We start from the raw sequence: 13,636 nt of genomic DNA, 5'->3' as shown, positions 1-13,636 counted from the left end.
TGTTTAGGGAGCCACACCTAACGACACTAACATTATCAAAAAGAAAAGATCAAGAATACAAAAAAAAAAACCTGATTCAAATCATATCGAAACTCAAAAGCAGCAATACGCATTCTAATTACGTAGCTTAAATGATTTATTTATTTAAGGCTATATCGTAAGATAATCCAAAGTATTAGTAAAACAACTAAAAATTATATATTTAATATTACATTATATATTAACATATATGTTTCCATCTTTTGTATACAATAAAGTTCAATAAATAAATGCAAAAAAGTTTCAAAAATGATGCATGGTGCAACTCTACAAAACAAAACCCATCCCATTAAGGAAAAGCTCCCTCCTTTTTTCCCACTCACAATCTCTCTTTATAAAAAAAAAATTAATATTAACTTTTAACTTTTGTTTTTTCTATTAAACCAAACACCATTACACATTCCCAAAATTTCCTTTCATTCAACACACATCTTAGTTCTCCTCACACCATCAACACATCTTAGCTTAAACTCCATAGACCTTCTTCCTCTTCTAGTTCTTCAACAAGCTATCAAGACATAAAAAACCCATGTCAAATCTTCATCCACCGCAACCGTCCGAAACACCTCCATGGGAAACGCCGTCTTCAAAATGGTATACTCCAATAAACACACCATGGAGAACAACTCCAAGAAGCACAAATTCAACTCCGAGTACAACACCAATAGCTCTTACCGAAGTGACTGTGTCTAAATCACCTTTATCTCGCCAGAATAGCCCTACAACGCCTAAGCTAGACGGTATCGAAACACAGCCTTTACACGAGACGATGGTTCTCTTGCAGCTAAGAACAACCCGAACCAGTCCATGGATCTGGTGTGGTGCAGCTTTGTGTTTTATCTTCAGCATACTTCTTATAGTCTTTGGGATTGCTACTTTGATTCTCTTTCTCGCCGTCAGACCAAGAACCCCTGTTTTCGACATCTCTAATGCAAAGCTCAACACCATTCTCTTCCAGTCACCCGTTTACTTCAACGGTGATATGTTGTTGCAGTTGAATTTCACCAACCCAAACAAGAAACTAAATGTGAGGTTTGAGAATCTTCTCGTAGAGCTCTGGTTTGCCGACATAAAGATTGCCACACAAGGTGTCTTGCCGTTTTCGCTAAGAAACAGTAAGACTAGGCTAGAACCGATCCGTTTGATTTCAAATTCGATCTTCTTGCCTGTAAATCATATAATTGAGCTCAGAAGACAAGTGACCAGCAACAGGATAGATTATGAAATCAGAAGTAAATTCAAAGTGAAAGCTGTTCTTGGCTTTGTTCCTTATTCGTATTGGCTGCATGGGAGTTGTCAGCTTCAATTGACCAGTCCACCAGCCGGTGGCTTAGTTTCTCGGAACTGCACTACTAAAAGATGGTGAAGAACAGCGGTCATCTTCAAATTTTCTAGCTTTGCCACTCTTATTTTGCCCATTCACAAGATGTAAAGAGGAATCAAGATTCAATAGACTCTGTGCAAGAACCGAGATAAGAGTCTGTTCTGTATTGGTAAGATAGATTAGTAATTATGATTGGTGTAATTAAATGAGTCAAAGAGATAATTCTTATAAGGCCATATATTATAATCCCTTATTCCAACATGCTACAAGATTACTAAAATCTTATCCATATTTGATCCACAAGACACAATCTCAAAGAACAAGGATCTCACAGTAAATTCCTATGTTGGTTCCTTAAGTGTTTAAGTAATCAAAAGAATTATATTCAAAGTAAAAAGTGAAAGTGCAACAGAGCTCCGAAGGAAACAGGCAGCTGTGAAGTGTCTCAGAGGGTTGATATGCTGACGTGGCGCGACGTGCTGACGTGGAGAAATATTGTGGACACAATGACAAGCTGCGTGAGAAGGAAGGAAGAAGAGATCAAGATATACTTGAAGATATTAAGAGTATATTTGATTAGTTGGGATAAGGGAAGATATTCTCTTAGGGATAATGAATAATTCATTTTAGTTAGGATACACAAGATCTAGGTTAGAGATCGTGTGTGTGGGGTTATAAAATGACGAGGGCTAGCCGAAAAAAGAGTTAGCACTCGTGGGATAAAGTTGTGAATTTTGTAAACCTTCAAGCAAGTACAAAAGCTTTGAAGGTGAGTATGGGTGATATACTCTTTTAGATCTACACATGGTGGTGTTAGATAGATAGGAGAGTGAGCTTTGTTTTTCAAGTCTTGAAAGAAACGAGGGTTTTTATAAGATTGATTAAAAGCGTTTGCTTGGGGCGTTCCAAGTGTAGTTTTTGTGTGTTGTGTTATCTCTATACCTTTACAATTGGTATCAGAGCGGACACCTGATAAAACTCTGATATATTTTTCAACAGGTGAGATCTTGCGACTAGGGTATGGAGAAATCACTGGAGGTTGTTACGTTACAAGGGCTATTGAAACTGGATCTGGAATGTTTCGGTTACTGGAAAGTCTCGATCCAGCAAGTAATCTCAAGCATCGACATGGAAGCTTGGTTTGCAGTGGAGGATGGTTGGACGCATCCAACTGAGAAGAATGAAGATGGTGAATTGGTGCAAAAACATAGAAAGAAGTGGCCTGCTGAAGAAAAGGCTGAAGCCAAGCACAATTCGCAGGCCCTGTCAGTCATCTTCAAATCTCTGCCAAGAGATATCTTCAATCAAGTTCAAGGTTGTGTGTCGGCTAAAGAGGCTTGGGACATTCTCGTAGTCACATTTGAAGGAACTACTCGAGTTAGGCGCACGAGGTTGGACAATCTTGCATCTGATTTTGAGAATCTTCAAATGACTGAAACCGAATCTGTGGCGGATTACAGTAGTCGGTTGAGTGGTATTGCTCAAGAATTTGTTGTTTTGGGTAAACGATACAAGGACAAGAAGTTGGTCAAGAAATTTCTCAGAAGTCTACCTGACAAGTTTCAGCCGCACAGATCTGCTATTGATGTGTCTTTGAATTCAGACGAACTCAAGTACAATCAAGTTGTTTGGATGATGCAGGCGTTTGAGATGCAACTAAAGAAGAAAGAGAAAATGAATGATAAGTCATTTGCTCTTAAAGCTGCAGAAGAACAGAAGCTTGTTGAATCGCAGGAGCTTGAAGACGAAGAAAAGGTTGGTCTATTGGTTAAGAAGTATTTTCGCAAGATGGAAAGAGGCAGCGGAAGGGAACTCCATCACTTGCAAGTGCAGATCCTGTCAAGGGCTTCAGGAAGAATGATAAGTCAGAACGTCAGTGTGCTGAGTGTGAAGGATATGGTCATTACAAGGCTGAGTGTCCAAACAACAAACGGAAGCACTCTCTACAATGCTATGGATGCAAGTGTTTTGGTCATACCAAGACTGATTGCCCCTCCCAAGGAAGTAATCAGAAGTCCTACATCACATGGAGTGAAAGTGATTCTGATGAAGAAGATAACAAAGGTGAAATTGTGAACAATTTTGTGGCTCTGCTGGGAGTAATCGAGGAAGATGAAGAAGATGGAGTTCTGTTGTTGAAAGAAGACATTGACAAGACAATTGAGTCAGACTCAGATGGGGAAGAGGCAGGTTTGTCGTTGGAAGATCAGATAAGTCTTCTTATTCAGACCATTGTGCAAAAGACTCAAGATAACAGTGAGTTGTCTGCCGAGAGAGATACGCTTAGATGAACATTGCATTGTTGGCTAAGGAACTAAGTGAAGAAAATGTAAGAAAGAAGACATTGCCAGGTTAAATGCGGTTAAATGCATGGATGCTTGTTTGACAAGTTCAGTAAAAAATGGGGAGATTGAAAGTGCAACAGAGCTCTGAAGGGAACAAGCAGCTGTGAAGTGTCTCAGAGGGCTCATATGCTGACGTGGAGAAATATTGTGGACACAATGACAAGGTGCGTGAGAAGGAAGGAATAAGAGATCAAGATATACTTGAAGATATTAAGAGTATATTTGATTAGTTGGGATAAGGGAAGATATTCTCTTAGGGATAAGGAATATTTCTTTTTAGTTAGGATACACAAGATCTAGGTTAGAGATCGTGTGTGTGGGGTTATAAAATGACGAGGGCTAGCCGAAAAAAGAGTTAACACTCGTGGGATAAAGTTGTGAGTTTTGTAAACCTTCAAGCAAGTACAAAAGCTTTGAAGGTGAGTGTGGGTGGTATACTCTTTTAGATCTACACATGGTGGTGTTAGATAGATAGGAGAGTGAGCTTTGTTTTTTAAGTCTTGTAAGAAACGAGCGCTTTTATAAGATTGATTGAAAGCGTTTGTTTGGCGCGTTCCAAGTGTAGTTTTTGTGTGTTGTGTTATCTCTATACCTTTACAAAAAGTCTCACAACATGGAGTTGTTCTTTAATTGAAAGCCTTTAACTTAAAGTGAAGCTAGAACTGATTGGCTAAAGCTCAACTAGCTTACGCGGGACAAGCATGTAAACTTGATTGTATAAGATTAAAAGCCTTAAGTCGTAGCAAAATCTCTAAACAAAAGCTAAAGTAAAAGGACCTAAAATTAATTCTAGTGTATAGATATACTGATTTATAGAATATTAATTTATAGAAGTTTCAACATGTTGAATCAAAATGATTTAATTAAGATTGAGAAAAATATAAGCACAATATAAATTAAATATATGCAAATTTTAAGCGAAAAAGCTCAAAATATTCAAATGAATTAATTAAAGAACAGAAATCATCATACATAGTTACATATTATATTATATATGTGGATCATATGGATTAATTTTTCATATTTGAACCCTATTATATATAGTTTGTTGTATAATAGATTTAGGAAAGTATGTACATTGAAAAAAAAACTAATAATGCATGTATGAATGAGTGAAAGTAGGCATATTGTGTTTGTTTTGTTGTAGGTATGTATGATGTGAATAACCCGTAACCACCTGAGAAACGTATCCCTCAAGTTAAAGGGCACAACAAAAGAATCGGTTAATTAATCTAAACTTTAGTTATCGCGAATTGGTTTACTCAATTGTATTGTATGTGAATAAGCGGGCTCATTTTCTCATAACAGGCCTAACGGGGCCGCGAGTTTCAAACCCATTTATGTATGATGTATTTGGATCGGTTATAATCGTACATAGTATACACACCCGGTTAATTCATATCAAAATTAAAGTTTGGAGAAACTCATGCATGCATGGGGCATTGGGGGNCACATGACTTGAAAATCATGAGATGATGTAATTGTTAGTATGTCACAGTACATGGATCGAACACATGAAGTGGTTCCCGTACATTCCGCATAATCATCATTATAAAGCTTTTGGTTGCTTCTGTCTGTTGCGAGACTTCGTAATCCTTTCTTTTCATATTCATTTTTTAATGCTGAATAAATATCTTAGGGAACTGTCCAAAGTCCAAACTACACAAATAGTTCCATATAAGTTTTCTAATGCTGATTTCGTATGCTTTCGTCATAGTTGTTCCAAATACGAAAAATTAACCACTAATACCACGACCATTCGTGATGGACCCTGAACCTAAACCGAACCCGAATTTAAACCGAAATGCCCACCCCTAATACAAACTAAACTTTACTCCTGGCATTTTCTTTTTAAAAAATGTGAGGATAATATTACTCTTTGCACTATAATGGCCGCAGATTGACAAAACTCAAAATTCAGACTAATTTTCGGAAGTCGCTGTCAAAAAGTCTTGAACTTAAATAGACAAACATAAACACACAAAAAGCAACCCCGCAAAACTGAAAACTGTCGTTCTTACATTTGGTTTAGGCATGTGCACTTCTTATTATTGTGTACACACAAACTTTTTTTTTTTTGTTAGCTTAAAAAGGTTATTTGAGCCTCGAGTCATCATCTTCAATCTTATATTATATATAGAAACCAAAATATATACATATTTATTGTATGTAAGATGATAAAAATTGGTGATCGTTGGCTGGAAAGTCATTGTTATTCAGACAACACATGATCATGTGATGGGGTGGCGCGTGGGTCCACGTGATCCCACGTCGAAAGCCTCTCTTCTCAATTTCACAAAATTAGCAAACATCCAAAAGATTTTATATAACTAGATTATTGAATAAAGAAGAACGAATCTTTCCTATGTATATAACTCCAAACACTCCCGGCCTTTTTCCTCCAGTTTTTATTTCTTGAATCCTCCAAAATTACAAAAACAAATACCTTAAAATTTTATATAAATAATATACTCAACATGTTCTATTTTTGGATAATATAATTGTGGGTCGATGAAACTAATCCTCTTCTTCCTCTTTTATCTACGCACTATGCACGCGCATATACAACAAATTTATTTCTGCAATGGTCAGACAAATTGGATTGAATATGCATTATTCTTGGATCTATGAATTTTCGGTTTATCTCTAATTATTTTTGTTCAACTTATATAAGATAATAACAAAATAAATCACTTCCAATCTATTGCAATTATTGTACTTTACAATCTTCAACTCGTTTGCAAGAAAATAAAATTAAAACTCACAAACCAAAATAATAAGCTAAACTTAGATCTCCCTTTCCTGATTCTAACAAATCATTGACAACAAATATTCACACACTTTTTTATAAAATGTTATCACCCTAATCGTAGTAGACGTTGTGTAGTTTTCTTTTATACGGATTCATCGGAAAAAGCAAACGAACAATTAGATGAACCTCGAGGAGTACTGACAATTTTCTCCGGTGGTAACGGTTGCGGCTGCCATTTCTTTCCTTTTTTCATCATATCGGTTTCCGATTGCTCAATATCAAATTGCCTAATCTCTTTAAGCATTGCCACAATGTCTTTCATCATAGGCCGATCGGCTGCCTTATTGCTCACGCAAAGGAATGCAACGGCTAAGGTTTGTAGCATCTCATGCATTATAGGATCTGCCCGTCCGCGTAGTCTCGGATCAAGAACTTCTCTAGGATCTTTCTTTCCAGCTAAATGATCTCTCACCCATTGAACCAAATGAGCACCTCCCGGTAGATCCGGATCCAATGGATGCTTCCCGGTTAAAACTTCTAGTAACACCACTCCATAGCTATACACATCACTCTTCTCGGTTATATGTTGCATTGAAGCATGTTCTGTAAACCAAACAAAATAATATCCGTTATAAACTCTACATTTTCAAATAGAAAATTTATAAACGTAAATATCAAAATTCTGAATTTTACCTGGAGCCATGTAACCATAAGAACCGGCTAACGGAGGACGGTTACTCAATTTCGACGAATCTCCAACGATTACTCCCTCACCGGAGACGATTTTAGCTAAACCGAAATCGGCTAAGTAAGATTCGAACCGGGAGCCCAATAAGACATTCATAGCTTTAACGTCACCATGTAGAATCGGAGGAAGACAATCATGGTGAAGATAAGCTAGTGCATGTGCAACGCCTAAAAGAACGTCGTAACGTGCTTCCCAATCAGGTCCTCCACTTCCTTTACCAGCACCATGAAGCAGAGAGCTTAAACTCCCGTTAGGAAGATAATCATAGAACAAGAGTTTCATATTCCGGTTCGAACACCAACCCAAAAGTCGGATTATGTTCCGATGTCGAATCGAACCAAGAGCGTTGATCTCCGAGTTAAACGCACCGTTTTCTTCCTTTGACCACATCTTTTTCACGGCCAACGTTTCACCCGACGGGATTGTGACTCTGTAAACAACACCGGAGCTTCCAGTTCCGATCACGTTAGCTGAAGTTAGATTCTTGACGATGTCGTCGATGGAGAAATCGAGTTTTTGATACAGAGTCACTTCCCAAGAATCTAGCTCCTCATGTTTTCCGGCGACTTTTTGTGCCTTGACGATAGTGTAAATCGCCATGAGAACAAGAACGACGCTTGCTGCGACGAGGATCGACATGGTTAACTTCACGGCGGAGCGGTGTCGGGTTTGGATCGCGTTCTCGGGTCGGGTTGAAAGGAAAATTCCTTTGTTTGATTCAAGAACAGAGAGTGGCAGTTTCCGGAAAAACAGAGTGTTCGGTAACTCGCCGGAGAATTCGTTGAATGAGATGTTGAGTGAGACGAGGTTCTGTAGATCAGCTAAGACGTTTAGGTTTCCGGCGAGTTTGTTGTGAGATACGTCGAGGGTTCCGAGATTAGTGAGACTGGAGAATCTCGACGGGATCACTCCGGCGAAGTTGTTGCAGCTGAGATTCAGAGAGATCGCAAGAGACGGGATACGTCCAAGTTCGTTTGGGATTTCTCCGGTGAACTCATTATCGCCGAGGTTGAGAAGCTGTAAACTCCGGCAAGAAGAGATCTCTCTAGGGATCTCACCGGTGAATCGGTTCTTGGCGAGGTTAAGCTTCGTGAGTTCGGTTAACGATCCGATTCCGGTTGGTAAAGAACCGGTTAACGAATTATCTGATAAATCGATGAACTGTAAACTCTTCGGAAGCATACCGGGTAAACCACCGGTTAAACCGTTCGAATGTAGATCGACGAATTCGAGACTTGTACAACCGGAGATCGCCGGAGGAATGTTTCCGATGAGACGATTCTCGCTTATATCGATAAAGTTGAGGTTTTTCAGATTCCCAATCTCCGCCGGAATATTCCCAGCGAGTCTGTTTCCGTTGAGTCGAAGCCGGTACAGATTCGTGCAGTTTCCAATATCCGGCGGTATGGCTCCGGTTAAGTGGTTAGAGATAAGGAGAAGCTTCGTGAGGTTTCGTATCTCGAAGACTCCGTTAGGGATTGAGCCAGAGAGGTTGTTGTAAGAGAGATCAATCGCTTGAAGCTCTTGGCACTGAGATAGAGACTCCGGTATTTTTCCGGTTAACTGATTCTGCCACGCGAAGAACATCGTCAAGCTTGTTAATTTCCCGATCAACGGCGGAATCTCGCCGGAGATTTGGTTGTTGTCGATCTCTAGATGTGTTAGCTTCGTGCAATTCGCTAGCTCTTCGGGGATCGTACCGGAGAGCTGGTTAACGCTGAGCTGAAGCTCTTGGAGATTCGGGAGGTTTCCGAAGCTTCTTGGGATGATTCCGGTGAGGAGGTTTTCGGATACGTCGACGAGGAAAAGGTCCGGGCAGGTCCCGAGCTCGGTTGGGATTTTTCCGACGAGGTTGTTTTGCCATAAGAGAAGACTTTGAAGCTTCTTGAGACGTCCGAGTGATACAGGAATCGAACCAGAGATTGAGTTTTGGTACAAGTAGAGGTTTTGAAGCTCTGTGCAGTTACCAATCTCATCAGGGATTGGACCAGACAAGAGTGCTGTGTACAAAGCTATTGTCTGAACTTTTTTCAAGTTTCCGATCGACGCCGGGAGTTTACCGGAGAGACTTGTCTCGGCGAGACCTAAAGTCACAAGACTCTCGCAATTACCAATCTCCCAAGGAAGCTCACCTCTTAAGTTCTTGTTACCACCAGCACGGAAGATTTCAAGACTCTTGAGCTCTCCGATGGTTCTAGGGATCTCTCCGGCGAGTTTATTGTCGAAGAGTTTGAGCTCGACGAGGTTAACGAGTTCCCCTAGCTCCGACGGAATCACACCTTCGAGATTGTTTGTGTTGAGAGACAGAGTCTTGAGTTTCTTGAGCTTGAAGATTTCAACTGGGATTTCACCGGAGAGAACATTATCAGCTAGATCAAGAACTTCTAGTTCCGACAAGTCTCCGAGCTCTTTAGGGATTGAACCGGTGAGATTAACGGAGGTTAAAACTAGTGAAGTCAGAGACTTTAACTTCAGGAGATTCGTCGCCGGAAGAGGACTTTGAAAGTCCATGACTTGGAGTTGTATCTCCGAGACTTGACCTCTCGCGTTGCATTTGATTCCGAACCATTGACAAGGATTGGATTCGGAGGGTTTCNAAGGTTTCCGAAGCTTCTTGGGATGTTTCCGGTGAGGAGGTTTTCGGATAAGTCGACGAGGAAAAGGTCCGGGCAGGTTCCGAGCTCAGTTGGGATTTTTCCGACGAGGTTGTTTTGCCATAAGAGAAGACTTTGAAGCTTCTTGAGACGTCCGAGTGATACAGGAATGGAACCAGAGATTGAGTTTTGGTACAAGTAGAGGTTTTGAAGCTCTGTGCAGTTACCAATCTCATCAGGGATTGGACCAGACAAGAGCGCTGTGTACAGAGCTATTGTCTGAACTTTTTTCAAGTTTCCGATCGACGCCGGGAGTTTACCGGAGAGACTTGTCTCGGCGAGACCTAAAGTCACAAGACTCTCGCAATTACCAATCTCCCAAGGAAGCTCACCTCTTAAGTTCTTGTTACCACCAGCACGGAAGATTTCAAGACTCTTGAGCTCTCCGACGGTTCTAGGAATCTCTCCGGCGAGTTTATTGTCGAAGAGTTTAAGCTCGACGAGGTTAACGAGTTCCCCTAGCTCCGACGGAATCACACCTTCGAGATTGTTTGTGTTGAGAGACAGAGTCTTGAGTTTCTTGAGCTTGAAGATTTCAACTGGGATTTCACCGGAGAGAACATTATCAGCTAGATCAAGAACTTCTAGTTCCGACAAGTCTCCGAGCTCTTTAGGGATTGAACCGGTGAGATTAACGGAGGTTAAAACTAGTGAAGTCAGAGACTTTAACTTCAGGAGATTCGTCGCCGGAAGAGGACTTTGAAAGTCCATGACTTGGAGTTGTATCTCCGAGACTTGACCTCTCGCGTTGCATTTGATTCCGAACCATTGACAAGGATTGGATTCGGAGGGTTTCCAAGAATACAAAGCGTCTCCGGAGATGTTTAACTGAGATTTCCATGAGAGGAGAGCTAGACCTTGTTCGTCTATGGAGAAACAGGGGATGAAGAAGAAAACAGAGGAGTTAAAGAGAAAGAAGAGGAAGGGGAAGAAGCAGAATCTAGGGTTGCGTGGCATTGGTGAAGAGGGAGAGGATGAGGAAGAAGAAGTGAGAGAGAAGTGCGTTGGGATTGTGAAGCGAAGAACCCCATGGATTTGGTTTTTACTTTGTTTTTATAGAAATATATATATTTTTTTTTTAAAACAGAGCAAACCAAAGGAGAGAGAAGTAGAAGAAGAGTAGCAGCAAACGAAGATCTCGATCCCCAAAAAGCACCTCTACCTTTTTTCCTTTATTATTATTTTCCAATTTTTTTTAACTTTGTTTATTTAAATTTTTATTTTATTTTATTAGTTTTGTGAACAAAATAGAAAAAGAATTGAAATTGAGTTAAAGAAATACTAAAAGACGATTATTTATTTTGGGGTTATATATAAATGATGCATATTTTAAGTGAGTGTTTATAATTTTCTTCTTTTATACAGTAGTTGTATGTTAGTGGATTTATTTGTGGTAAACCACCTTTTAGATGAGGCATGCTAATAATACTTTTCATAAATGGTAATTAGACAAAATAATTTACTATTAGTAATCGAAAAACCTATAGTATACGGCTCCAGATTCAAGTTACAACTCCTATTGACCTAACTATAACATGCGAGTCATACATCATATAAGAAAGAAAAAGAAAAGGTTATCAAATCAGAAAATGACTTGTTAAAATTGATTGGCCCTATTGTTTTTGGTATTTTCAGGAAACAAAAAGAAGACAATGTTACACAAATCAATAATAATTTCTAGTTACAAATCATGATATTTGTTGAATACTACCACACATTATTATTGATAAACAATGCTTGACGTAATTGTTTTCTTTAACACTTGCAAAGACGATTTTAGAAACTTTGGATTGTGATTATTTGTTTTTGATCAACAATGCTTCACATAATTGTTAGTTTTTGTTTACTTCGGGGGAGTCGGAATTGGGTACACGTATATATAACTGTAATATGGAGAGATCTACTTTGGAACCTTTTCTGATATAGTATAGATTACAGTATTAAATTAGTAGTTGGAACATGGNCGGTTCTAGGAATCTCTCCGGCGAGTTTATTGTCGAAGAGTTTAAGCTCGACGAGGTTAACGAGTTCCCCTAGCTCCGACGGAATCACACCTTCGAGATTGTTTGTGTTGAGAGACAGAGTCTTGAGTTTCTTGAGCTTGAAGATTTCAACTGGGATTTCACCGGAGAGAACATTATCAGCTAGATCAAGAACTTCTAGTTCCGACAAGTCTCCGAGCTCTTTAGGGATTGAACCGGTGAGATTAACGGAGGTTAAAACTAGTGAAGTCAGAGACTTTAACTTCAGGAGATTCGTCGCCGGAAGAGGACTTTGAAAGTCCATGACTTGGAGTTGTATCTCCGAGACTTGACCTCTCGCGTTGCATTTGATTCCGAACCATTGACAAGGATTGGATTCGGAGGGTTTCCAAGAATACAAAGCGTCTCCGGAGATGTTTAACTGAGATTTCCATGAGAGGAGAGCTAGACCTTGTTCGTCTATGGAGAAACAGGGGATGAAGAAGAAAACAGAGGAGTTAAAGAGAAAGAAGAGGAAGGGGAAGAAGCAGAATCTAGGGTTGCGTGGCATTGGTGAAGAGGGAGAGGATGAGGAAGAAGAAGTGAGAGAGAAGTGCGTTGGGATTGTGAAGCGAAGAACCCCATGGATTTGGTTTTTACTTTGTTTTTATAGAAATATATATATTTTTTTTTTAAAACAGAGCAAACCAAAGGAGAGAGAAGTAGAAGAAGAGTAGCAGCAAACGAAGATCTCGATCCCCAAAAAGCACCTCTACCTTTTTTCCTTTATTATTATTTTCCAATTTTTTTTAACTTTGTTTATTTAAATTTTTATTTTATTTTATTAGTTTTGTGAACAAAATAGAAAAAGAATTGAAATTGAGTTAAAGAAATACTAAAAGACGATTATTTATTTTGGGGTTATATATAAATGATGCATATTTTAAGTGAGTGTTTATAATTTTCTTCTTTTATACAGTAGTTGTATGTTAGTGGATTTATTTGTGGTAAACCACCTTTTAGATGAGGCATGCTAATAATACTTTTCATAAATGGTAATTAGACAAAATAATTTACTATTAGTAATCGAAAAACCTATAGTATACGGCTCCAGATTCAAGTTACAACTCCTATTGACCTAACTATAACATGCGAGTCATACATCATATAAGAAAGAAAAAGAAAAGGTTATCAAATCAGAAAATGACTTGTTAAAATTGATTGGCCCTATTGTTTTTGGTATTTTCAGGAAACAAAAAGAAGACAATGTTACACAAATCAATAATAATTTCTAGTTACAAATCATGATATTTGTTGAATACTACCACACATTATTATTGATAAACAATGCTTGACGTAATTGTTTTCTTTAACACTTGCAAAGACGATTTTAGAAACTTTGGATTGTGATTATTTGTTTTTGATCAACAATGCTTCACATAATTGTTAGTTTTTGTTTACTTCGGGGGAGTCGGAATTGGGTACACGTATATATAACTGTAATATGGAGAGATCTACTTTGGAACCTTTTCTGATATAGTATAGATTACAGTATTAAATTAGTAGTTGGAACATGGAATCTTGAAGAGAGTGAACTGCACATGCAAGCTAAGAATTTATGTGAAAAGATTAATTAATTTTACTAATGCTCATCTCTGCTCATCTTGTCGGTCCATTTCATTCGCTGTAATTATATGATACATATGCTATTATGCTAATATTAGCTAATATATATATATATATATATATATATGTGTGTGTCAGTGTGTGTATATACGTTTGCTCATACACATGTATATGCAATTATGCAAGC

At 38.7% G+C, this 13,636-nt stretch overlaps 3 protein-coding genes across 3 annotated transcripts; 2 read left to right on the top strand and 1 right to left on the bottom strand.

Moving 5' to 3' along the window:
- On the top strand, positions 471–2,120 carry LOC104761656 (protein YLS9-like). The gene has a single exon (XM_019240233.1). It carries the CDS (start codon positions 569–571, stop codon positions 1,403–1,405), a length of 837 nt encoding a protein of 278 aa, XP_019095778.1. The 5' UTR covers positions 471–568; the 3' UTR covers positions 1,406–2,120.
- Positions 2,384–3,654, top strand: LOC104763488. The gene is made up of 2 exons (XM_010486852.1): positions 2,384–3,118; positions 3,208–3,654. The coding sequence occupies exons 1-2, from the start codon at positions 2,384–2,386 to the stop codon at positions 3,652–3,654; spliced, it is 1,182 nt and encodes a 393-aa protein (XP_010485154.1).
- On the bottom strand, positions 6,387–12,560 carry LOC104761655 (probable LRR receptor-like serine/threonine-protein kinase At4g26540). Its single transcript, XM_010484770.2, has 3 exons — positions 11,827–12,560; positions 7,154–9,397; positions 6,387–7,063 (listed from the first exon to the last, which is right to left on the bottom strand). Exons 1-3 carry the CDS (start codon positions 12,392–12,394, stop codon positions 6,603–6,605), a joined length of 3,273 nt encoding a protein of 1,090 aa, XP_010483072.1. The 5' UTR covers positions 12,395–12,560; the 3' UTR covers positions 6,387–6,602.

This window comes from Camelina sativa, chromosome 18 (assembly GCF_000633955.1).
Source record: "Camelina sativa cultivar DH55 chromosome 18, Cs, whole genome shotgun sequence".
Taxonomy (NCBI): Eukaryota; Viridiplantae; Streptophyta; class Magnoliopsida; order Brassicales; family Brassicaceae; genus Camelina; species Camelina sativa.
This window is presented reverse-complemented; position numbering and strand designations above follow the sequence as displayed.